Raw genomic sequence first — 26,447 nt, 5'->3', positions numbered from 1 at the left:
CTGAGCCACCCAGGCGCCCGGCAGTGTTTTCTTTAAATTCAACTTGAATGGTTCTGTGTTAAGTACTTCAAGATACCTTTTTTTCACTGACTCCTCAAAAATCTACGGTTAGTTATTATTATTTCCATTTTACTTTTAAAGAAACTTAGGCTCAGAAACAGTAACCTGCCTTATACCACACAATTAGTGACTGAGATGAAGTCTGAGTCCAGGCCTTTTGGATCTAAGTCATCTGCTCTATTAGCCCTTCTCTTTTTAATCATCATTTGCATTACCAATACTACTAGCTCAAAATGACAAAAATTTAAATTTTATATTCTTCCATCCACTCCCCAAGAACAGAATCTTTCATGGGCCCTACATTTGTTTTTTTAGTTTCTTCTGTTGCTCACACATTAACAGTATCCACTCTGCTCACCTTTCAGTTCTATCAGTTATTTGCACTATGAAAGGCCACATCCAGCCAGAGGAACTTCATAAAGGATAAGGAAGCTGCAAAACAAAACTGACAGAATCAGTAACCTAATTAGTCAGAAAAACAGGACTAAGGTCAAGCAACTGAAAATCGGTGTTTTCCTTTATTAGCAACTAATTCAGACAAGGAATATACCTTTCACACTACCCCCAAACATTCACAGATTAAATCCATAATATATGTGTGCACCTGCAGGGAGGTCACAACTCACATGTGAAACATCAGGTAAAGGATAAGCGATACTGGCTCCCTCTGTACTTTCTTGCCATTGTTCACCAATTACCTACTCGCCTATTACCTACAGCCTCCCCCACTGCCAGCTCAAGCAAAAGCCATTTCTTTCAGCTGTCTAGAGCAAAGACATGCAGAGAACACAAAAAGCTCCCCCAAGAGTCTTTGTGTATGATACACTCAGAGTAGGTATTTCTACATTTTAAATAAAATTTTCAGTACATTCTAGTTTAATAAAGTAGGTGATGGCTGCACTAATAAAAACTGTGATACCTATTTCAAGGATAGTGATAATAAATACAAGTGCTTACTCTGCATCAGAGACTGTGCTACAAACTTTATAAATACTATAACTCATTTACTCCTCCTAGCAACCCTACCATATAGGTATTATTATCATCCCGTTTTAGAGATGTGGAAACTAAGGCTCAAAGAACAAAGGAAAAAATTTTCCCTAGGTCGCAGTTAAATAAATGAAAAGCCAAACATAGGTTTGCCTGACATGAACCTTAACCTTCACTTTGCCTTAACCACTAAAATTAAGTTTTGTTGTATTTTCAAATATACATGGGAGGGCTCTTACAAATGTCTTCCAAATAAAGTTCCATCAATAATTTAAAAATGTTAATTCAGATTAAAGAAATCTAAGTGATTTTTCTAGCACTGTAAGAGAATTAACAAGCAAAATCTGGCCAAATCATATAACAGAAAAGTTACACAAAAAGCCAGGTTTTATAGGAGCATTACAGATTAAGATGACCATATCAACGGCAACAATATTGTCTATCTTGATTACAAATCAAACAAAGCACTCTATGTAAAATCTAATGTGGATACAAACAACACTCAGATGTTCTAAGGATAGGAATACTTCATAGAAATCAAACATCCAAACATCATTTCAGTCAGGAGACCTAGGTTCAGTCTCATCTTCACCAATTACAGTACTGTAACTTTGGGCAAGTTACTCTACCTCTCTGTACCTAGGTTTGCTCACCTATAAAATCAAAGCATAGTACTCATGTACTGGCCAACTATCATTATTATTATTATTGGAACTTTAATAGTAACACTCCAGTCTCCCATTGTCTTTTCTTCTTGTGCCCCTAAAATGAAGGCAATATGCCTCAATAATCACAAAAACAGATGAGACCCTAAATAATTACAAGTTGATTTTAAGAGCAAACATTCATTTTCAAGTTTAAGTGATTTTAAGAGCTTTTAACTTAAAGAATCAACTGGTAAAACTTAAGCACTTTTTGGGGGGGGGGGGCTTAACTTGAAAATCAAACAAACATGAGCAAATGCTGTATAAATGTAAACTGTTTTATTTTCTCGTCCTAAGGACTAATACTCAAAATAAACATATATTACTTAAAATTTAATAAGCTTATGACCAGGAGGAGTTCAATATGTGTATTTTTAAAGCATCATTGGTCATTCTTTTGATCCAGTTTGGGAATTACTGCTTTAGGCTATATGGTATCTATATCCTAGCATGCAGGTGATGGATTTTACAAATGGTCTTCAAAATGTAATGATGCCAAGAACAAGAAATGCTAGGCGATCTTTTCCAACCCAGAACCTTTGCAAGTACTGAAGAATATTAAGGAGTATTTAGTCAGTGATAATGAGGAACTTCCTTCTCCGTACTTCAAAATATCAAGGATATGTGCTACATATTGCTATAAATGTAGCCATCTGAACAGAGCATGACATTATCTGTGTTTTTCAAACTGTGTAATTTTTTCATGGTACTATCATGATAGTCCCTTAGGAACAAAACTGTATCCATCATGACCAAAGTTAACCTCCTCCTCTTATCCCCTCTGCTCTCTTCCTTAAGTGAAGTGCAATCACTTCTCTAGCCTGTTCACACTGACAAACCCTTCTACTATTATAGCACCTATTAAGTTTAAATCTTCACCATACATACCAATTTTCCTCAGTAAACTTGAACTTAGAAAAGCAGTTAAAAGAAAAAAACAAACAAATGGGACTTGCAAACAAACCCAGTTCAGGCTCCTACTACTGTGTAATTTGGGGCATATTTGTCTGGGAATCTTCAGCTGTCTCACCTACAAAATGGGGTAACACCCAGGAAAGTATCCCACATATAAGGCACTTTCCCTCCTAATAACCAGGCAAAGAAAAAGGTGTTTAAATATGTTGTCTTTAGTGTTTGTTGAATGAAAAAAATTTCCTACAACTATGTTTCCTGACCTGAAAGTGGTGGGTAAGTCAAGGTTTCTCAATGGAAAACCAAACTGACATGGTCAATGAACCTATAATTTATTACCCAAAGTACTGGGCTGATATTAAACAGTGGCCAAAGAAAAGGGAAGTTCAGCTATTCATATCTTTGAAATGGAGACTGAGTTCACATATCCAATACAAAGATCTGTATTTGTAATGTGCAACAGTGGCCTGCTGAACCTCACTGAATAAATTAAAAATTTGTACATTTTCTCTTTCCCCTTAAGTATTTAAGGCCATGGCAGGTGGAGTAATGATGCCCCAAAAATACCCACTTCCTAATCCTGGGAAATTGTAAATATATTAATATGCATAGCAAAAGAGAAATTGTAAATATATTAATATGCATAGCAAAAGAGAACTATGGCTGCAGATGGAATTAAGATTGCTAATCAGCTGACCTTAAAATAGGGAGATTCCTATTCTGACATATCAGGGTGGGTTCAAGGCAATCATAGAGCCCTTTAAATGTGGAAGAGGGAGCAAAAGAAAGGATATGTCACAAATGATGGAAACAGTCAGTGATGTGAGAGCTTAACCTGCCCTTGCTGGCTATGAAGATGGAAGAAACGGGCCATGAGCCAACACATACGGGCAGCTTTTTTCTAGAAGCTGGAAGAGCTAAGAAAACAGATTGTCCCCTACAGTATTCCAGTAGCTCTGCCAACACCTTGATTTTAGCCCAGTGAGACCCATGTCAAACTTTTAACCTACAGAATCGTAAGATAATAACTCTGTTATGTTATGTCACCAAGTTTGTGGTAATATGTTAGAGCAACAATAGAAAACTAAAAATGCTTAAAAAAAAAAAAAAAAGAACTCCTTTAGAGTCCTTGAGCCAAAATGGAGATACCCTGGGACACTGCAAAATCAGGTTTAAGAACCTCTAATGGAATGGGAAAACATTTCACTCTACAGAACTTAAAATTTAGAAAGAAAAATGCCACCACAGGAGGTTCCACTTGTAGAACAGCTGAGTAGATATTATCAGGCCAAACCACTAACAACTATAAACTCTGGACAAACTATTTTTTAAAAAATAAAAAACCCAAAACACTTTCCGAAGGCATTGGAGAACAACGAAACGCAGACAGACACAGAAGGGGAGTCTATACTTAGATGAAGCCAGTGAAGGTTTTTTTGCTTTACACTTTACATATTTTAGCCTGAAGGCAGACCCCTGTCAATCCTGCGCTGGGCAGCTAAAACTCTAAGAGAAAACCTGTAGCCTTAATGGCTTGAAGAATCACAGGACAGTCTGGGACAACCACAGGCATGAGGGGAAAGTGGGAAATCCAAGAAAAGGAAAAGCCAGAGGGAAGCCCCAAGTTCTGTGCCTGACCCCAAACCATGCATACACACAGGGCCAACTCCAAGCAGCCCAGCTAAAAGAACTGAACCAGTATTTGAGGTGCTGCCCAAAAGGGAGTTGGATTATAGTTCGAGTTCAATTGAGTTAACAGCCTGCCACAACAAAAAAAAACACCAACAGAGGAATAACAAAATCTAGAGTTTCTATGACGTATCGTTCACAATGTCCAGGATAAAATCCAAAATTACTCAACATAAAACAACAACAGAACAGCCCATTTTCCAGAAAAAAAAAGACAATCAACCACGCAACAATTTCAAAACTGCTGAACCCATGTTTAAGGACATAAAAAAAATATATCTTCAATAAATGAAAAAATCAAATAGAAACTATAAAAAAGAACCAAAATTCTAAAGCTGAAAATACAATGTTTAAAAACACCACAACTCCCTCACTCCTACTGAACTAAGCAGTGGCCTGGCAATGAGGCAGTGATGAGTTGCAAAGTGATGTCAACACTACAGAAAGCCATGGGAAATTACTGAAGAAGAGAATAAGCCTATTCTGTGTATCTACTGCTCCATAATTCACTTTTTAGGCAATTCTTGATAATCACTAAATAAGGTATTACTGTACTTTATAGGGAAAAAAATGAGACTTAAGAAATTAAGAAATATGGTTCAAGGTCACACAACTATTGTCTTGAAGACACTTCTAGACAGTACTAAGTTATGGGTATTTTTAAAGCAATGATAAACTGAAGTCGGTAGCTAAAGAAATTGGCAGTTAGCTAATACAACAGAAATTATAACAAAATAAGCAATTTCTTTGAAAATGTAAATGGTTTCCTTAATGGTTTCTCTTTTAGCAAAGGAACTTTATTAGTGGGACCTCTTACACTTTTCCTGATCTTTCCTAGTTCATTCTGATATTCTATTTTTAAAAAGGTTAGAAGGGCCTGGTTATATAAGTTATAGAACATCCTCACAATGGAATGCCACACAGCATTAAAAATGACAGTACAGAAATGTTTACTGGTAAGGAAAGTGGATCAAAAATGTTTTGTAAGAAAAAACAGCCTACAAAACAATGTGAACAATACCATCCAATTTTACCAAAAAAAAAATCCCATCAGGCCTGTTAATTGCAGACACAAAAATGTTAACATTTTGGTCATTTCCAGGCTGACGAGACTATGGGTAATTTTTATCTTTTGAGCTTATTCTGTTTGCTGTTCCCAATATTATGTTTTTCCTACAATCAAACCATCATGCTGTACACTTTAAACTTCTGAGATTTGTCAATTATTGCTCAAAACTAGAAAAAAATGAAAAACAACAAAAACTTAGATTTATTCATCAATTCAACAAGTATTTCTGGGGTTCATACTACATGATTCAGGTAATATTTGTACAAAGAAAAAAACAGCTGCAGAAACTAACATAAAACGAGACTGAAATTTTCTTCCACTACCTGAATATATTCTTTTCTATTGTTTAAACTGCTTTTCAATGTATACCTCTAATAACCCTTTGCCTCAAAAACTGAAGAAGTTAAAATCTATCTGTCCTCTTATTTCTATCCTTTCTACTAGTAGACAAGGTCTGATCCTCATCACCTCTGACCTGGGGTTTTGCAAGAGTCTCTTATCTATTTAGTCTCTCTGCCTCTGGCTCTGATCAAACGTATTCCCTCACTCCCATGCAGCCATCTATCCAATACAGAGAAAACTGACCTGTCTCTCTGCTCCTTTAAAATCCTTCAGGGCTCAGCACTGCCTCTAAGATAAAGCCAAATTCTTTGACATGGCATGCAAAGAGCTCCGACATCCGGGCCCTGCCCACCTGTCTTATTTCATCTCTGGATTCACCTCACTTCCAATAATGGAGTCCAGCAACACTGCTTGAGGCTTCTTATATGCACCAAGCTTTTCCCTGCCAACTATCAACAGACTTTTCTTATGTTGTCCTTTCCACCTATCATATTCTCTCCCTAATATATGTGGCCTTATCACCAATTTGTTAGTATCGCCTCCAGGAAAAATCTTACACCACTTTGAAACCAAACTGACCTTATTCATATCTCTTAACACTGTACTCTTACACTGTATATTTACCTCAAAGTTTCTCTTACATGAAACTATCGACTCCACAGGAACAGGGATTGTCTAAATCTGTTTATCTGTAATATGGGGAAATAACAGTACCAACCTCACAAATGAGATTTAGAATGTAAACATTTAACAATGTGTGCTTGGCACATGGAAAGTATTCACCAAATGTTACCTATCACTATTATCCACCAGCAGTGCAGTAGGACCTCAAATGCTTATTGAAAGACTAAACTCTGCAAACTGGAATATCCCTCCCATTTTATGACCAAGAAAACTAAGTGAGAGACATCAAAGCCCAGTGTGACAAAGCTAGAAAAGGCAGTGAAACCACCAACCATATTCAGGTCTAACTCTAAAGCCCTGAAGTATGCTATACTACTATGCACTATTTCCCTGTCTTCTGCTAAGAACTGACTCAACCTTTCTATTTTACTGCTAGGAAAAAAAAAAAGCTTCTTTCCAGTAAATGCTGTTATAATCGTCATTCCTGGAGTCACCATTTCTAAATTAACTTGAATGAATGTTTCGACCCAAGACTCAATTTCCTTGCCTAAAATAAGTTCATGTACTTGGAACTCAGAAGCCCATTCATGCTCTTAAAATCCTTCTGGGTGCAGTTATTTGTGGTGGTGTTCTTTCACAGAGTTAGTACGATACGATTATTTACCGAACTCTTCCGATATGCAAAATACGCTCTTCACTACATCAAACACCTCTTCGCCTAAGGAAACGCTCTCTACGCTTTCAACACGCAAGCCAGAGCCTACAATTTCAGAGTCCTCTCCAGTGCGCTGCAACCTGACAGCAAGGTCACCAGGCTTGATAGGCAAGGTGCCTCCTTTGCGGGCGGGGGGTCTTAGAAACCTATCTGGCCGACGTCGGCCCGGCCTCTGTTCCGCGACAGGGCGAAACAGCAACACACAGACCACCGGGCGGCCCCTCCTTCTTCCTCTCCTTGACCACATTAGGCGTAAACTTCCCAGTTCTGTGGGGGAGGCCACGCACCCGCCGCAGCTACGTCTGCGACCCTCCCTCGGAGCTCCTCGCTCGCAGTGGAGCTGTGGTGGCCTGCCTGGCTGGGAGAGGGCGAAGGCCGCAGCGTCCTTGCCGCCGCCTGCAGGCCGTCCAGAACCCAGCGCTCTCGTATGCCCACCACAAAAGGAGACACCGAGAAAGAGAAAAGGGCGGCGGCAGTGCCCGGGCTTATTCCGAACCTCCTTACCCACTGGGCGGTGAGACCAGCCGCCTTGGCCTGGAGCGCCGCGCAGAAGAACATGGCGGACCAAATTGTTGGCCTTTCCCTGCGGCACCGGGCGAGAATCCCGAGCGAGCCTGGGACGCACGGCGTGCGCGCTCCCGAGCCCAGGCCCATGGAGTCCAGGGCGGCGCGTCCCTCCCTAGGACGAGGCGGCGGGGGCGCGCGAAGGCTCGCGGGGTCTGCTGGGGCCCAGTGGGCGGAGACTTCTCCAGGGAGGGGCGGGGCGAAGACCAGCCAGGTCCATAAAAGGCTGGGTCCCGCAGGCTGTGGCTGGGCATCTCAACCTTGAAAGGAAGCGGCCGTGAGCTGTTCCTTGGGCTTCTAGGGAATGTAACGCCGATCTGGATTTATGGGGTGAGCTTCCATCCTGGAGAGCCTTTTGGGGATTTAACCACCTACTTTTTTTTTATCGTGGTTACTTAAAAAAAAGATTCCGTTGTAACTCCTTGTAAATCATATTTTACAAGTTATAGAATTGAAGATGCAGAAGACTGCCACCGAGTGAGGTAGACACTAAATGCCTTGTTTCCCATTCTTTTTCTTTAGAGATGTATGCTGACATATTTAGGGGTGAAATAATATATCTGGAATTTGCTTCAGAATAATGGAGATATAAATGAAACAAGATTGGCTATGAGTAATGACTGTTGAAGATGCGGTAATTCTCATGACTGTTCTCAGTACTTTTGTACATGTTAGAAATTTTCCATAATAAAACAAAACAAAAAAGCCACTTCCTTCTTGATGTTTGTTTGGTCATCTCTGGAAATTCCAGCAAGTATTTACTCAGTAACAGCCATAATATGCACAGTGCTGTTTCCTGCTGTGTAGAGTTTACCAAGCACTTCACTGCCTCTTGATTTTCCCCTTCACTGCCTTCTTTTCTTGTGTGTCATGTCCTGTACCACCCCCTCCTTTTGCCCATTATCTTTGCTAAACTTATGAATGATCTCTGGAACTTTCACAGCAGTATAGGAATTTTAAATTTTTATTCTTCATTAATTTAAAAACTCTAAAGTTTTCCATTGCAACCACTTATGAATCGTATTTTACAAATTATGAAATTCAAGTGACAAGAAGGATCCCAGCCAATGAGCTACAAATAGACACCAAATGCTTCCGTTCCCGTTTCTTTGCTTATCTTTTATATTAGTCTACTTCTCCTAAATTGGTTTCAGTATTTACATTTAAAAGGGAAAAATATTCTGGGCCTCCATGCTGATTTAAATTATTGTATTATAGGGGCGCCTGGCTGGCTCAGTCAGAGGAGCATGTGACTCTTGATCTCAGGGACATGAGTTAGAAGCCCCACGTTGGGTGTAGAGATAACTAAAAAAAATAAACTTTAAAAAAAAAATCAGGAATTTGCTTTTAAAAATAAATAATTATTGTATTATAAAGTCACCTAAATATATATACACCCAACACTATTATACACATAACACTGTGTCTTATACAACTAAAACCAAAATATATTACAAATTAAATACAAATGGATGATACTGATATGGCATGGATTCTTTGCATCTGGTACATGTGCATTCACTTGATTCTTCTCTGACCTCTTGGTCTAGATTAGTTCTCATGATACCTTCCTTATATATGCCTGCCTCCACTTTCATTACCACATTTACCACCAGATTATTATTCTCCATAGGTGTAGAAACCTGCCTTTCCCAACTTGTTTGATTCAACAACTTGAACTGTACCCGGCATATGGAAGACATTCAATACTTGCTAACTGAATGAAAAATCTTACACATGGTGCAAGTATGTGGACTCTCTGAAAGAATTGTATGTCTCTGGTTGGATTATGCTTATATACATGTGTATCAGGGAGAGTGTTTTCCATACAAGTAACAGGAAAGCAAATGGAAGGAAATTAAACAGTTTTGAGTTCATTATATCACATGAGAAGAGTTCCAAAGGTAGAGCAGTTCCAAGATTAGATAACTCAGTTACTCTAGGATGTCCTTAAAAACTTGAGAGCCTTCCATCTTTCTACTCCACCACACTGAGCTGTAACTTCTGTTATGGTCACAAGATGGCCGCAGCAATTCCAAGTGTCATATGCAGATTACAACATTCCCCAGGAAGAAAAAGAACTCTTACCTTTCAGGGGTCTCAGGTCTTCCTCCAGCAGACTTCTTTATCTCAGTGCCATACCTGTCATGGTGGCCAGGAGAACAGGTTCTAGAATGAGTCTGCTGGTTCAGATCCTATATCTACTGCTTTGTAGCTGTGTGACTTTAGGCAAGTTAGTCTCTCTGGGCTTCTGTCTAATAATAGTACCCTACTCATTGCTTTATTATGGGAATAAAATGAGTTAATACCTGTTCTTTTTAAAAGTACTGAGCATAGGAGCATCTGGGTGGCTCAGTCAGGTAAGCGTCTGTCTTCAGCTCAGGTCATGATCCCAGGGTCCTGGGATTGAGCTTGGGAGTCTTCTGTAGTAGGATAGCATCTTGTGGATTCACAGTCCATGGAGTAGGTGTATATCTCATTGGTTTCTAATAGTCCAAGCAAGGACTTAGCAGGTGTCCCTAATTTCTGTTACCTAGGAGCAAAACCAAAGAGTGCAAAGAGTAATGTTCAAAAAGTAAGGATCAGGGACGCCTGGGTGGCTCAGTCGGTTAAGCAGCTACTTTTAGCCCGGGTCATGATCCCAGGGTCCTGGGATCGAGCCCCACATTGGGCTCCTTGCTCAGCAGGGAGCCTGCTTCTCCCTCTCTGTCCCTCTGCTTGTGCTCTCTCTGTCAAATAAATAAAATCTTAAAAAAAAAAAAAAGTAAGGATCAGGGCTAAAGGAGAGTCTAGCCTGTTAACACTCCCTTGAAGATGATACCGAAAGTAAATGCTTTCAACAGTCATTCAATGCCAGTAAGTGTAATACCACTTCATTCACCAATCCAAAAGATCTGTTAATGTCCAGCATGATTTTAGCTTATCCTTAACCCACATAATTCTCAAGTGAAAACATTAAGATTAATCTTCCTCACACCTGATAACATGAGTTCATTTCTAGAGCCACTCCACTTATAAAGTAACCTAATACATAATCAACTATTCTTCCCAGAGTCTTTAGGATAGAATTGTGGGGGCTGTGTGAAAAATCCCTGTTCTTCCCTCCGCTCTCAAAGCCATTGTTTCTAGTCACAAACCAACACATGCCAGTGAGTTAAATGTTAGTGACCTAACCGCATAGTCTTGATTGAAAATGGCTTGATTACATACTGTAATGAATATTATGTCTGCCTGATTAGACATATTCCGTGATTTGAAATTAGTGCTACTACCATTAGCCCAGGAAAGTTGGCCCTAACTATAGTGGTCAACCCTTTAATTAAAGAATGTGTGTGGTGTTTTGGGGGCAGAGAGGAATGGGGGACTAGGAGCTAGGAGAACTGGAATAAAGTCAAGGGGAATGACCAAATGGGGGAACTTGGGCTTTGCCATTTCTATGATTTCTTCTCCATTTAAACCATCACAAACAGGCACTAGTGAGGACATGGTATAACGAAAACCATGAGCTTTCAAATCAGAGGGACTTGGATTGCAATTCTGACCTCATCTCTTACTAGATTCTGTGAAGTTTTGATCCTCAATTTCTGCAAGTATAATTAGAACATTAAATCATCCTCCTAGATCACATCATACTTATTAAAGCAGTCTCAGACACATCATAGCATGCTCTGCCTCTTGCATGCCTTCTAACAATATTGACCGACCTCATCAGGTTTTCTAATGAATAACATGAAATGCAGGGTCAGTCTTGCTTTGGGGGAAGAAGAGGAACTGAATCAAACTCAAAGGAAGGGGAAAAAAGAGATAAGGTTATTGCTGGATGAGTAAGAGACAGTTTTAGAGAGAGAAGGGAATAAAGGTCCTTCAAGCAGGCAATTTGAGGATGCAAAGAAGGGTGATGTGGTCACAGTGGTACACTGAGGTGTTAGACCTGTTTCATGCTGTTTCACTCTGAGGTGAGGGGGAATGGAAGGGTAATGAATAAACTCTTCATGATCTTTCCAAATTCTTCTCAAGGTAATCTTGGATATGTGGGACCAAAAGGGAAAATGAAAATCAAAACAGCCAGTAATTTAACTATATAGACCTCAAGAACAAACTGCCTAAAAAAATAATAAGCAGAATGTTATCTGAGCCATTATCAGATTCAGATCACTTGTTACTTCCCTAATGTGGGACTGAATCTTAGTAGCCTCTAAGACTCAAGTGAAATTTCCTCTAAGAATTTGATCAATGAGGGGTGCCTGGGTGGCTCAGTTGGTTAAGCATCGGACTCTTGGTTTTGGCTGGGATCATGATCTTGGGGTCCTGGGATTGAGACCAGCACTGGGCTCTGCACTCAGTGGGAGGTCTGCTTGAGATTCTCTCTCTCCCTCTCCCCCTACCACTCCCCCTGCTTGTGTGCAAGTGTGCGTGTGCGCTCTCTCGCTCTCTCAAATAAATACATCTTTAAAAAAAAAGAATTTGATCAATGTTTCCCTATCAAGTAATCATTGTAATGAAACAATGAATATAATTTTTGCTCAATAGATAGGTAAAATTTTAAGATTGCTAACTGCTGGTATTGGTAATGTGTGGAGCAACAATCTCTCATGCAGTGACATAATACAACAAATAAGATCAGCCTGTCCAGAGGGTAATTTGGCAATATATATTGAGTTTCTTTATATGCAAACTCTTGTATCCAGCAATTTTACCTCTGTGAATTTATCCTAAGGAAATAACTGGAAAAGTCTACAAAGTTGTGTAAACAGATATGCTCGTCACAGTGTTATTCATAACACTAAAATCCTGGAAGCCATGTAAATGATTATCATCAACAGAGAGTTGATTAAACAAATCACAATACAACCATACAATGGGATGTTGCTCTGCAGGTTTAAAAACAGTAACAAAGATCAGTATTTATTTTAAAGGAAAGATGCCCATGATATGTTAAGTTGAATTTTTAAAATTTTATAAAACATCGTGTATAACATGACCACATTTTTGTATGTGCAGAGAAAAAAATATGGAAAGGTACACATCAAAATGTTAACAAGAGTTCTCTCTGGGTGATTGGATATAAGATAATTTTCATTTTTGGGGCACCTGGGTGGCTTAGTCGTTAAGCGTCTGCCTTTGGCTCAGGTCATGATCCCAGGGTCCTGGGATTGAGCCCCGCATCAGGCTCCCTGCTTGGTGGGAAGCCTGTTTCTCCCTCTCCCGCTCCCCCTACTTGTGTTCCCTCTCTCGCTGTGTCCCTCTCTCTCTGTCAAATAAATAAATAAATCTTTAAAAAAAGATAATTTTCATTTTTTTACACTTTTTGTATTGTCTGAATTTATTTCAATTAAGGTGTTATTTTTATCACAAGAAAATAAAGCTGTGTTCATTTTGAGAAACAGCGTAATAAAGGAAATATAAAAGTGAAAAAGTTGATAACTCTCTTTTATACTCACTTCCTTTTAGTGGGTGAAAACCTCTTCAGAGTATACTTTTTTTTTCTGCTATTAATTCAAGTTTTAATTTAGGGCATCAGTGAATGTGGGCTGGGAAGAGTAAAGTAAGCTAGTTCTTAGGCTCTTTGGACAGTTTTAATTTTAGGCAGAAGAAACAGCTCTGGACTCTCTCCCACAAGGCTGCTCCTTAAAATTCCTGTGCAAATCTGAATTTGACCAGTTACAAAAAGATTTATATAAAATTTCTTTAAATAGTCAATTCTCCTTGCTCATATAAAATATTCCTTGACTAAGAAATATTATATTGCAGCTAAGCAGTTTGGTTGCTTCATGTACTTGTGTACATGGTGTAAGCAGCCTAAGCTGTGTAATGGAAGAGTAATCAGAGCAGGGTGAAATTGGTCAGAAAAGTCTTTTCATTCATTCATGGGCTATACAAATATATTTCCAGCCCTAATTATACACTAGGCACTAGGGCGCTGAAGATACAAAGAGGGCAGACCATAGCCCTTCTTGGGAAGACCTAACACACTGCCAGGAAATGATTATAATACAGAGTATGTGTGCAAGACGAATTGGGGACTTAGAAGAAGGAGTGCCAAAGTCTTCTTGGGGGAGTTCCTGTCGGGCTAAGACTGGAAGGCTATGTAGGAATTGCCATAAATAGGGTTTCTGGGGGATAGGTTTTCTACCTGAAGGAAATGAAAGAGATGTATTGGTAGAAAGGAGCTGAAAGTTCAAGGTGGCAAATAACTAACCTTTTAAACTGATCCCTTCCTGTTAATAAAAAAGCTTAGAGGGCGCCTGGGTGGCTCAGTTGGTTGAGCAACTGCCTTCGGCTCAGGTCATGATCCTGGAGTCCCGGGATCGAGTCCCGCATCGGGGTCCCTGCTTGGCGAGGAGCCTGCTTCTCCCTCTGACCCTCCCCACCCTCATGTACTCTCTCTCTCTCTCATTCTCTCATTCTCGCTCTCTCAAATAAATAAATAAATCTTTAAAAAAAAAATAAAAAAATAAAAAAGCTTAGAGGAGACATTTCCCTGCTTCTTCTGTGGCCCACTTCCTACCAGGTAATTTCAGCATATAGTAACAAAGGCACTTGATGGTGGTGCTGGGGTCTTCATTGCCCTTTCTAGAAGCGAGATGCTTCTGGCAGGGACTTGTACGTTACTGTGTGTTAACAGTTGTGTGTTAATGTCAAGATGGCATGCGATAGAATTAGATAGAATTAGAAGGGGCTGTGGTATTAGGGTGGTGGAAGGACAAGAATTACTGTATGGAGGGGTGCCTGGGTGGCTCAGTTGGTTAAGTGTCTGCCTTTGGCTCAGGTCATGATCCCAGGCCTGGGATCAAGCCCCGCTTCAGGCTCTTTGCTCAGCGGGGAGCCTGCTTCTCCCTCTGCCTGCCGTTCCCCCTGCTGTGTTTTCTCTGTCTCTCTCTCTCTGACAAATAAATAAATAAAATCTTTAAAAACAAAATAAAAGAATTACTGTATGGATTCTGAGATAGCCTGACTCAGTGAGTCCTGGTATTAGCATTTTAGAGCAGGAAAAACTGGAAAAGATCTGGTGCAATCTCCTCATTTTACAGATTTAAAAAAAAAAGTTACTGAGATTGCCAAAAATCTTAACAACTGCCTTCTTTAAAAATAAGTGATTAAATGTAATGTTCTGTGTAATAGTGCTGTAGTATATCTCTGTAAAACTCAATGGCAAGATTCATTTTGTCCATCTGCATAGTAGAGAAATAATGCTCTGTTTCCTAGCTCTAGCTCATGTGTGTCTTGTGTTTATATAGTCAAAGGTCAAAAGCTGACTAAGAACAGATGAGCCCTTTCCTTTTGCATCATTTTTCAACTTTTCAAAGGGCTTAAAATAAACTATCATTTTCCACTATTTACTTAAGGGATTTGTTTTGCAGAATTTGTAGCTCTTGGGAATCCCCCAGTCATTCTTACAAAGTACACAATCTGATTCTTACTCATCTATCAACATCCAAGGAATGTTGGTATTAATATGTATGGTTTAAGTCACCCAAAACAGAATAAGAAGGCTGAATTGGCCAGTAATGTTTGTGACTTTCCATAAATATATTACGTGTATAGAATCAGGAAATCACTCTTCCTTAATAGAGGAAATGATAGAGAGAGAGATATAGGGATGGGGGCAGGGAGTGAAGGAGAGAGAGAGACAGAGGGATGGGAGAAGGTATATCAGTTCTGAGACTAAGGATTAGTTTCTTTGAATAAAAGCAGTTCCTTTTCTAACCAGCATTTCATCTGATACATTCTTAAAACCCAGTGCAATCCTAGTCTTCTAAGCGCTTACAAAAATTTACAGCTGACCTTGTGTAGAAAAGGGTTTGCACTAATTTTCACATGGATTCACTCTTCTGCTGAACTCTAACTTGAAATCTGTGAGACACTACTCCCCAGAGTACATCTAGCATCCAAATCTTTGCTAGTCAACCTCCAGATAAAACTAGATTGTAAATTCTATCTTTCCAATGCCTGTGCTATGAAGACTCTGACTGTATTAGCAAGGGCAGATTTTACTGGACATGACTTCTATTTTTCCACATTATAGGTTTTCTCAGGTTAGTATTTTGAAGGGTATTGTAAAATAAAGATACCAGAGCCATCATAGGGAATACCTTGTTGACATTCATCTAATCAAATATTTGTTTAGTGTTTCTGCAATAATAAACTTCCCCATGGCCCCATGACTGCTTTCTAAATTGGTGTAACATTTTGTTAAATGTGTAGCCTGGGGGAAAAAAGTCCTAAGAGAGACAGATTTTGTCATTCACTAAATCATTCCTCAATCCATTCAATGTTTGCCAAGTTCCTTTCATGTGTCAGGGAAAGGGCAGTAAGTGTTGAAGATGTTGAGATAAAGGACACAGTCTAACCCACCCCAAGGAGCTCACAGTCTCGCTATTAGTACACGATTGAGTTCTTAAGTGGATTTGTCCACTAAAGAGAAGGTACAACTCCAAACCCTCCTATTATATGATCTGCTCCCTCTGAAATTTAATGTTCTTTTGCTGTGATGCAGTTTTGCAACTTGTCCTGTTGTTTTAGGAACAATAAACATTTAAATAATAAACATTATTGAGCACCTACTATACCAGGTGGTAAGGCAGGCAGACCCATAAGATGACCACCCCCCTCAATGATACCTGCTTCCTTGTATTGGTCTTATGTAATCTCCTTCTCTTAAGTATGGCTGGACTGAGTGACTTGCTTCTTACCAAAAGAATATGGCAAAGGTGATGGGCTGTCACTTCTATAATTAGGTTAGAAAAGACTATGATTTCTGTTTCTATTGCTTTCTTGGTTTGCACGCTCTGGTGAAGCAAACTCCCATATGGGAGAGGCCCACTTGGCAAGGAGCTGAGGGTGGCCTCCAGCCAACAACAATCTAGGAACCAGGGCCCTCAGTTTATCAGTCCATGAAGAACTTAATCCTGCCAACAATCAGGTCAGCTTGGAAGCCCCTGAGAATGAGGACCCAGGTGAACTCTGCCCATATTCCTGACTGACAGAACCTGTGAGATAATAAATCTGTCTTGTTTTAAGCTATAAATTTGGTGATAATTTGTTATGTAGCAAGAGGTAACTAATATGGAAATCATCCTTGTTCTTAAGGAGTTGACAGTTTAGCTATAGCCAGACAAAACACTAACTATAACACAATGTTGAAAGTAGTGTCATCTTCAGTAAATCAGCAGAGGTGGTTTCAATCAGGGACAGAATTCTGCAATTCTGGCATTTCAATTCTAATCTCAAGTTAACTTGATTTCTGTTTTTATAGGTTTTCCAGCTGGAAAGGCTTTTGAGCAACTTGGTCCCTTTAGTTCTTATCCCATATTCCACCTGAAAAGAAGAATAATGATACACATTGTAACTCACCAAATGGACTACCTGGTCCTTTAGGGTAGGAAGAGTATTTTATGCTTTGTGCTTTTTCACATGCCCTTTCATATGACTGATGAACTATATTCTCACAGTTAGTAAAAGAGCAAAAAACACATGAAAGACTTCGGAATTTCCTGAAAGACCTGAGAATTCTGGTGCATGTCCTGGAAATAGGGTGGGATGAGGGGCCTGCAAAAGCCTTCCTCTACAGGGCTATGATGTACAGTTCACAAGCCAAACATAAGAAACCTTGGAAGACTCCCATGGGTAATAGTCCCTGTGACACTGCATACTTCCGCCAGAAGCCTTCTAGCATCACTAAAACAAGAGCCCTGAATGTTATTTGTATTGATGATAGCAGATGCTGACTGTGCTCTGCCTATAACCCCTAGGTACTGGCCATCACGGTGTATGCCAGGGCAACCTACTGCAAGCACCCACAATTTTCCATTTGGGGGTTTCAGCCAGGAGTGCAGGTGCAGCCCTCAGCTACTGACATTTGAATGGGAGGAAAAATCCCCTAACTTCCTTGCCCTCCTTTGGTGGGATGACTCTGAGGTGTATTCTCTGCTGTTACCCATAGTTCCCCAGTGGTACTGAAACCCCTCCCCCCAGGTGTTGACAGGGGTAACCCACTCAATAACACTTTCTTGAGTCACCCCAAAATAAACTACTTGGACTCAAATCTTTGTCTCAAAGTTAGTTTCTGGGGAAACCTGGCTAACAAATAAACTAAAATGGGAGGCTTAAGGCTGAACCTTATTGAGTTGGCCCTGCTGATGCTGTCTTGCTCAATCATCTCAGGAAAGAACGAGACCTAACTTGGTGAAGTGTGATCCATTGGGAAGCCTGGGTAGGGGGCCATGACTTGGAAGCTGACTTGCTCACTGGTCGGGGCGGGGGGTGGATGAACACCGGGGCCTGGGTTGATAGATAATTTTTTTCATGATACAGACTTCCTAATAATATTTAGAATATTGACAAATATAATAGTCGCTAATAGCTATCAATTAACCTAGGGCTTGGTTTCCTTCAGCAAAGCTGGGAGAAGGTTTAAGTCTGCTCATCAAGCCCCACCTCTGCCCCAAGCAAGGTCCAGAAAGGTCCCAGAGGTGGTTATGCTCTTGCTTTGGCCTCTGGACATCCTACGCCCTCCCAGCCACTGAATTGCAAAAGAGCAAAATAGGGTCATTTCCCTCGCTGTGCCTGGCTCCAGTGATAATTGCCCAAACCAGGCCCAGAAGGTCCCTAGTAGCACCACGGAAGTACAGATGTTTATTTTTACACATGATCTTAGCCAAAAGGCTGAGACGAGAATTACTTTTCTTCTGGTTTAATCAAAAGCTTTGATAAAGTTTGGTTTTAAACCATATGTGAATATACTAATCTCTGAAGGATTTGGCGAAGATTTTTCTCTTTCCAGTTTTTTAATGCACACACAGATTAACACTGATTCTAAGAGCCGCCCCAAAGTCCAGCACAAAGGATACAGTTAAATACAGCAACTACACTGAGGAAGAGTCTGAAACTCGACTGGGCAGGTGCCTCCAACAGAAAACCAACCCTTAACAGTTACTTAACTGAGTCACAGTTGGAAGTTTCAGTCCTTATATGTGAAAGCACAAGCATTTTAGTGTATGAACTCTACTGTGGAGTTTGCATCTGCCACTTGGCTTTCTAGTTCCTGCTTCTCCAAGAATAAATAGCATGATTAAGTGAAGTCTTCAGTTGACAACCTCTGCTTTGTGAACATAGTCAGATCTCAAGTGTTCATCCAAAGGGGTTGATAGAAGTTGTCTGATCTTCTGACAGAGTTCCCATCCCATGGCCAGCAGATGTGAAAGCAGCAGAGATAGAAGAAAAACCTTTGGAAATTTTGCTGAGAAAATGCCCCCTTTTCTTTATAGCATATGTGTTCTTTCCTCATGCCAAGAGAGGCCATATGCTTTCCATGTGCTTTCCATGTTTCCAGTCTTTTGGGGGCACCTGGGTGGCTCAGTTGGTTAAGCTACTGACTCTTGATTTTGGCTCAGGTCATGATCCCAGGGTCATGGGTTCGAGCCCTGTGTTGGGCTCCATGCTCAGCTGGGAATCTACTTGGGATTCTCTCTCTCCCTCTCCCTCTGCTCCCCCACCCCTGCTCATGTGCGCACTCTCTCTCTTTAAATAAATAAAGATAAATCTTAAAAAAAAAAAGGCAATCTTTTGGGGGGAGGGGAGTTTTCAGACTGACTTGACCAACTCCATGTCTGATCTGAGTTTTCTTCAAAAAGTCTTCAATTTCTTCTTTCAGTGTAATCTTCTTCACGCTGAGAGCTATTTTTGCCCCCCAATGGTATGGATGTGTATTTCAGAAACTATTAGTATCTTGTGGTATCTGTGAGTGAGATGGCTCTTCACAATGGGCACACTTCGAGGAGCATCATCTAGATTCATGCTGGGCATTCAGTAGTGTTCTATCCGTGTCATGATTGTAAATAGAAATTGGGGTTGACCACTGCTCAGTGCCCTTAATACTAAAGTGTGGCTCCACACAGGGGCCCTGTAGGTTCTCTTTCTATAGCCTAGACACTGCGATTCTGCTCATCTGGTCAGGGTCGAGCGGGAATGAGAGTCTAAGTCATTAGTTTTATGTCTTGCAATATGCTTTATATTTTAATAAAAGTAATATAATATTCAGATAAAATTCCTTAATTACCTTTTTTCACTTTCCTTCCCAAATACTCCAAGGGGTATCTCCAGTACATGACTCTAGTTATTATGTATATATGTATACATCATCAATAGATACAGTGTTTTTTATTTTAAAATAATTTGTATCATATCATTTATTTCTGCAACCTGGTTTAGTTCCTCTTAACGGTATGTTTTTGTGATTTAGTTACAACATTAATATATAGAGACCTAGTTCATTTTTTTAAATTGCCATTTGAATGTTCTTGGGAATACAAACTTTATATTTCATTTCCCCTCTGATGGGTTTCAGATCATCCCCAGCTTCTTATAGCTGTTTCCTATGCACATATTTGCAAGTTTCTCTACAGGAGGACCTTTTAGGTCACAAGAAATGTAAATTTTTAGCTTTACTGGACATTGGGGTTTTTTGTTTTTTTCAAGCAGTTACCTTTTTACTTATTATTTATTTTTTATTTTTAAGGTAAACTTTATGCTCAATTTGGGGCTTGAACTCATGACCCTGAGAGTTGCACCTCAAGAGTCACACACTCCACTTACTGAGCCAGCCAGGCGCCCCTTTACTGGGTATTGTTAATTTGATGTCAAAATAGTTGTATTTGGGGGTACCTGGGTAGCTCAGTTGGTTGAGTGTCGGACTCTTGGTTTTGGCTCAGCTCATGATCTCAAGCTCATGGGATCAAGCCCAAGCTGGGCTCCACACTTAATGTGGAGTGTGCTTGTCCCTCTCCTTCTGCTTCTTGCCCCTCACTCACGCTCTATCTCCCTTTCTCTCTCTCAAATAAATAAATAAAATCTTTTAAAAAAAATAGTTGTATTTATTTTCACTCCCACTAGTAGATTTTGCAAGTTTCTATTTTTTATCTTTCCAATGTCTCATATTGTACAATTAAACATTTTGTACACAATCGGATATAAAGAAGGATCTAATTTAATTTGTATTTCTCTCAGTATGGTGAGGAGGAGCATATTCTTGTGAATTTTGGTGACTTTGTGTTCCTTTCATGTTTCTTGTGCATATGTTTTGCCCATTTTCAAAAATTGGGGGTTTTGTTTTATTGCTTATCAATAATCTTAATTCCTTGTATATCTTAGATACTTTGTAATACATGTTATAAATATCTTCTCCTAGTCTATGGCTTGTTTTCTTCTTCTTTTTTTTAATTAGAGAGAGACTGTGCACATGCATGGGGGTAGGTCGGGGGGGCAGAGGGAGAGGGAGAGAGAGAATTCCAAGCAAGCTCCACACCAAGCACAGAGCCCAATGAGGCTGATCTCATGATCCTGAGATCACAACCTGAGCCGAAATCAAAAATCATTTGCTTAACTGACTGAGCCACGCAGGTGCCCCATATGGCTTGTTTTTTAACCAGATTTTCAAGCTAAGCTGTAATTTTGGCATCATTTAAAAATTACAAGCAAATTTATGAATCTTTTTCTTTGTGATTCATGCTCTTTCTATCTTGTTTTAAGAAATTCTGTTTAACTCAAGTTCATGAAGACTATATATTTCATTCTAATAGTATAAAAGTTGTGCTTCACATATTTTGGTCTTTGGTCTTTATTCTTTTGGTAACTTATCTGTGCATAGGGTGTTAGGTAATAAAAATCGAATTTTACTTATTTACACCTAGAAGTGAATTTTTCCAATACTGTAATTTTTACAATGGAAATAGCTTTCTGATTATATAAACAACTCATGATCTACTGTTAAAATTCAAATAACTATTTAACATATGAAGAAATACATTAAAAGTCACCTGAGAGCCTGTTGCCCTAAGATAGCCACCATTGATATTTTCAACATCATTGGCCGACTGTCCTCTTCCCACTTGTTTATGGTACCACCTCTGTCATACAGGGAGAGGACTTTTGTCGCATTCAGGGAAACTTAGAAAATTAACACTAGGGCGCCTGGGTGGCTCAGATGGTTAAGCGTCTGCCTTCGGCTCAGGTCATGATCCCAGGGTCCTGGGATCGAGTCCTGCATCGGGCTCTCTGCTCCTTGGGAGCCTGCTTCTCCCTCTGCCTCTCTCTCTCTGTCTCTCATGAATAAATAAATAAAAATCTTAAAAAAAAAAAAAAAGAAAATTAACACTAGATCTGGATATAATTTATAGAATTTGAAGTATCAACTTAAAGAATTTTCAAGTTTGAGTACATCATGTGATTGCGTGATTTCATTAAGCGTATAAATAAGTAAAAAGAATAAGTAGGAGCATCATGTGAGAACTAAGGGTTTCCCAGGAACAGCCAGCTCTTCTGTGGTTTAAGGAAGCATGAGAACAAAGACTACAGATTTATGAAACAAGGGCCAATTTCTCTTAGTATCATGCCTAGCATGGTAGGTTCATCTTGCTAAATGTTTTCAAATTTAGACCATTTGTGTTTCCTCTAATAAATAATTTATCTTAAATTTTGTCACAGAGATAAACAAGGAAAAACAGAGCCAATTCGTAGAAACGCACTAACTTGGATAGAATGTGAAAACCTGCATCAATCAGTCCATTTTGGAGGCTCTATGGTGTAAAAGGTGAAATGAAGTGGGGTCACTTGTGTCCAGGGGTTTTCAAACAGAGCTAGGAGGCTATAGAAGTGGTGGGCCTTACACATGTCCTCACCAGTGGAACCAAGAACTTTTGTACTGGGTCAAACTGAAAATATTCCAAGGACTCAGCACAAACAATTACAACTTGTTACAGTAACAGACTTTAGCTTAGTGGTAGCTTTTACAATACCAGTTGTATTCAGAGAAGATTAATTTTCTAGGAACAACACCAATCAAAATTCTTTGTAAACAACTTACACAAACATTCTCTTCCCTCTTTTAAAACCCTTGACTTTTGTTCCCTCAGAGGACATTTGCTGCCCAAATCTGTGTTCCCCAAATTGCAATTCTGGGACCCCAAGGAAATGCTTTTGTTTTATTTTAGCTCTGCCTCTTTTGTTAGTTGACCGTGAAAAGTTATTTATCATATTTCACTACCACCAAGAAATAGGCGATTGTATCTTTCCTCCGCATACACAAATATCACCCTTCACTATTTTACTATTTCCCATTCTTCATGAAATTCGTATGTCATTTCCTCCATGCACACATTAAAAGTACATTTGATTTTTTATTTATTTTTATTTATTTATTTATTTTTTTTAAAGATTTTATTTATTTATTTGAGACAGAGAGAATGAGAGAGAGAGAGAGAGCACATGAGAGGGGGGAGGGTCAGAGGGAGAAGCAGGCTCTCTGCCGAGCAGGGAGCCTGATGTGGGACTCGATCCCAGGACTCCAGGATCATGACCTGAGCCGAAGGCAGTCGCTTAACCAACTGAGCCACCCAGGCGCCCACATTTGATTTTTTAATTAAAAAAACGATCAAGGCTCCTGGGTGGCTCAGTCGTTAAGTGTCTGCCTTCGGCTCAGGTCATGATCCCAGGATCCTGGGATCGAGGCCCACATCGGAGTCTCTGCTCCACGGAAAGCCTGCTTCTCCCTCTCCCTCTCCCCCTGCTGGTGTTTCCTCTCTTGCTGTGTCTCTCTCTGTCAAATAAATAAAATCTTTAAAAATGAAATAAAATAAAATAATAATCAAAACCACATATAGGCCATGTTGATCTGCATGTAGAATGAGAGTCCTTCGGTTTTCTGAACTTGGGTCCACTTTGATGTCTAATGAACACTGATGAAGTTAGTCAGCTTTAATGTAGATATCCTTTAGTATATAGGACATGGGTTTTTGAAAACGTATTCAGATGTTACTCATTCCTGTTCCAAAGTGGTTTAAGATGTTTTCAATGATAATATTCAGTGTAGAGTTCAGTTATAAATTGCTGTACTGTATGTAGAGATTTGGAAGTCCCTCTCCCCAAATATGGCCATGTAGATATATCTGCTCTTACTTTACCCTGTCTGAGTTCTCTAGTCTCCCCTTTTGCTGCTGTCTAAAACCAAATTGGCAGAAAAGAAAACAACCCAAAGCATCCAGTGTGTCAGTGAGACTGGATTCCAAAGTACTTGTGACTTCTGAGTTTGTGCAGACCTGGATGAATCAGAACGACTTCTCTTCAAGCACATGTGATTGATTCAGACACTGACCAGCTCCAAGGTCTTCCTGACCACGTGCTTCCTTAAGACTCAGGGGGCACTTGCTGCTCAATCAGAATTAACCCAGGCCTCTCCATGGCTCTACTGCTCTGACACTTCGGATTTCGAAAGCTGTTTTCCTTGAGGACACTCGTAAGAAGAAAAGAGGAAATCGCCTATGTGTGTGCTTCTGAGACAACTTCAAGGGGTTTTTAGCAAGCAAAAAAAAAATTTCCAGTGTGCGGTTTTTTGTCTCATCTGAAAGACACTGTGGTTTTCAGCTAGCTTGGTGCTGTTACTACAGTCATTTTACCTGCCCTCTTTTTTTTTCTCAACAGGCATAAGACAAGGCTGAGCTCATACTTTCATGAAAGCCACTCTGCCATCTAAGCAGAACTAACACTGTTAGAAGAGCATGCAAATTGTAATTAAAAAAAAAAAAAATCCGTAAGCCAGCAGTTTCTTTCGACCACAGTGGTTTTTTTCCTCCTGCTCATTCTGCTGAAACAGCAGCATTGGGCTACACTGCAAGGCTTCAGCGTTCTGCTTTAATTTGCTGTTCTTCTGATGAGAATTGTGTGTTTGAGGATGTGTTGTTTCATGTGTGCTAAGTGTTGCACACCCAGCTGGATTTTAAGTTTCTGCGGACATGGACCCCTCCTTTCTTTGCCCATCTCTTCTCTTCTATAGGATCTAATAGGGCACTCCATTGTAGGTGCTCAGTTATCAGATGTGGAGTGGATGTGTGATTGAACAAACAAGGAACCGAACAGATATTTCCAGTCTCTCATTTTCTAAACTAAACTGTGCAAACCAGATGGGATCCATTTCAGTCCTAGAGGAGGATCGGTGGCAAGGAAGAAATAAGATGAGAATCCAAGAGCACAAAGCAGGAGCTGAAGAGTTCACCAGCTCCATGGTGAAAGTGGTTGAGACCTCTGTAGATGGAAGTCATAGGCTATAATCAGGTGTTTGTGTGTAGATACATGTGACATGGATTATATATTTAGTTACATGCATTCAAGTAATGATCTACATGTTTCTATGTGTTATATGTTCTGCACATGCATATGACTTACATATAACCACACATGTACTCTGTGTGTGTGTGTGTGTGTGTATACAGTTGACCCTTGAACAACACCAGTTTGAACTGCATATGTCCTTTTGTACACACTTACACACTTTATCTTTCGATAAAGACAGTGTAGCACTGCAAATGTATTTTCTCTTGCGTATGACTTTTCTTATAACACTTCCTTTTCTCTAGCTTACTTTATTGTATGAATACAGTACTTAGTACATACAACATACAAAATCTGTCTTAATCGACTGTTTATGTTATTGGTAAGGCTTCCATTCTGTAGTAGGCTGCTAGTAGTTAAGTTCTGGGGGAGTCAAAAGTTACGCAGATTTTTTGACTGTAGCAGGAGATCAGCGCCCCTAACCCCTGTGTCGTTCAAGGGTCAGCTGTATGTACATTAAAGAATTTGTACCAGAGATCCTCTTAGAGAACTACCTTTGTTTAGAAAAATACCGTGATTATCCACTTATGGGTGGAAAGTAAGGCCCTGGGGCTATGGATGGAAGAATACATGGAAGTAAAGTCACAGCTAAACCAATCCGAATCTAACCATCAAGAGGAATTTGGGAGTCAAGAGAGTAGAAGGGAGAGATTAAAGAAAGAGAGATGGGGTTCCACAGGGCTTTGCTTTGGAAAGTCGTCATGGGGGAAGTTAAAGAAAAGAGGCTGAATTCCATGTCTGGGTTGGCCCAGAACAGGAAAAAAGATGGCGGGAGTGGAAGTGGACCCAAGAGAGATATGAATTCAGGAGGAGCAGGACTTTGGAACTAGAAGTAAACACAAGCCTGTATAATCTCAGTAACTAATGGGTAAATCTGGGGAGATCATTAGACTTTGCATAGAGCTTGGGAACAAGGCTCAAGCAAGTTTCAATTAACTCTCAAAAACCGTTGTTACCTCAACTTACGTCTCTGGATTCCTTCGAACCAACAATTGAGAAATCCTCTACTCATTCCAACATATCAGTCTCATGTATGATCTTCCCGAAGCCCAGAGTTATAAATAAAATAAACAACTGAAGTCACAGTCTCTTTCGGGGTTGTTAACGATGGATATTTGAACTGGTAAGACAAAGTTAGCAACTCCAGTTCTGATTCTTGTGCCAAATCTAAGCAGGCGCAACCCTGTGCCCAGAATGTCCCTGATTCTGCCTATTCTCACTCTAGCAATGAGGTGAGGACAGGGCACCGATGGGGCAAACTGTGAAATTATGGCAGGTTAGTCATAATGCTTACAGCCTAGCATTGGAGTCTTTATACCTCTTCTTCCAGGGCTATGTTAGTTCTTTTTTTTTTTTTTTAAGATTTTATTTATTTATTTGAGAGAGAGAATGAGATGGAGAGAGCATGAGAGGGGGGAGGGTCAGAGGGAGAAGCAGACTCCCTGCTGAGCAGGGAGCCCGATGCGGGACTCGATCCCGGGACTCCAGGATCATGACCTGAGCCGAGGGCAGTCGCTTAACCAACTGAGCCACCCAGGCGCCCGGCTATGTTAGTTCTTATACTAAAACTCCAAGGTAATTTTCACACTTGTACGATATAGATGTCTATTGTTCCTGT

General features: G+C 40.0%; 1 protein-coding gene across 1 annotated transcript in view; it reads right to left on the bottom strand.

Annotated features, from left to right (window-relative positions):
* Positions 1-7,705, bottom strand: part of NDUFV2 (NADH:ubiquinone oxidoreductase core subunit V2) — a 35,655-nt gene extending 27,950 nt beyond the window's left edge. Inside the window, exon 1 of the mRNA XM_021689468.2 lies at positions 7,610-7,705. Within this exon, the coding sequence (XP_021545143.1) occupies positions 7,610-7,663 (54 nt within the window). The 5' untranslated portion in view covers positions 7,664-7,705. The remainder of the gene's footprint in view (positions 1-7,609) is intronic.
* Between the last annotated feature and the right edge of the window lie 18,742 nt (positions 7,706-26,447).

Source organism: Neomonachus schauinslandi, chromosome 14 (genome assembly GCF_002201575.2).
Source record: "Neomonachus schauinslandi chromosome 14, ASM220157v2, whole genome shotgun sequence".
In the NCBI taxonomy this organism is placed as follows: Eukaryota; Metazoa; Chordata; class Mammalia; order Carnivora; family Phocidae; genus Neomonachus; species Neomonachus schauinslandi.
This window is presented reverse-complemented; position numbering and strand designations above follow the sequence as displayed.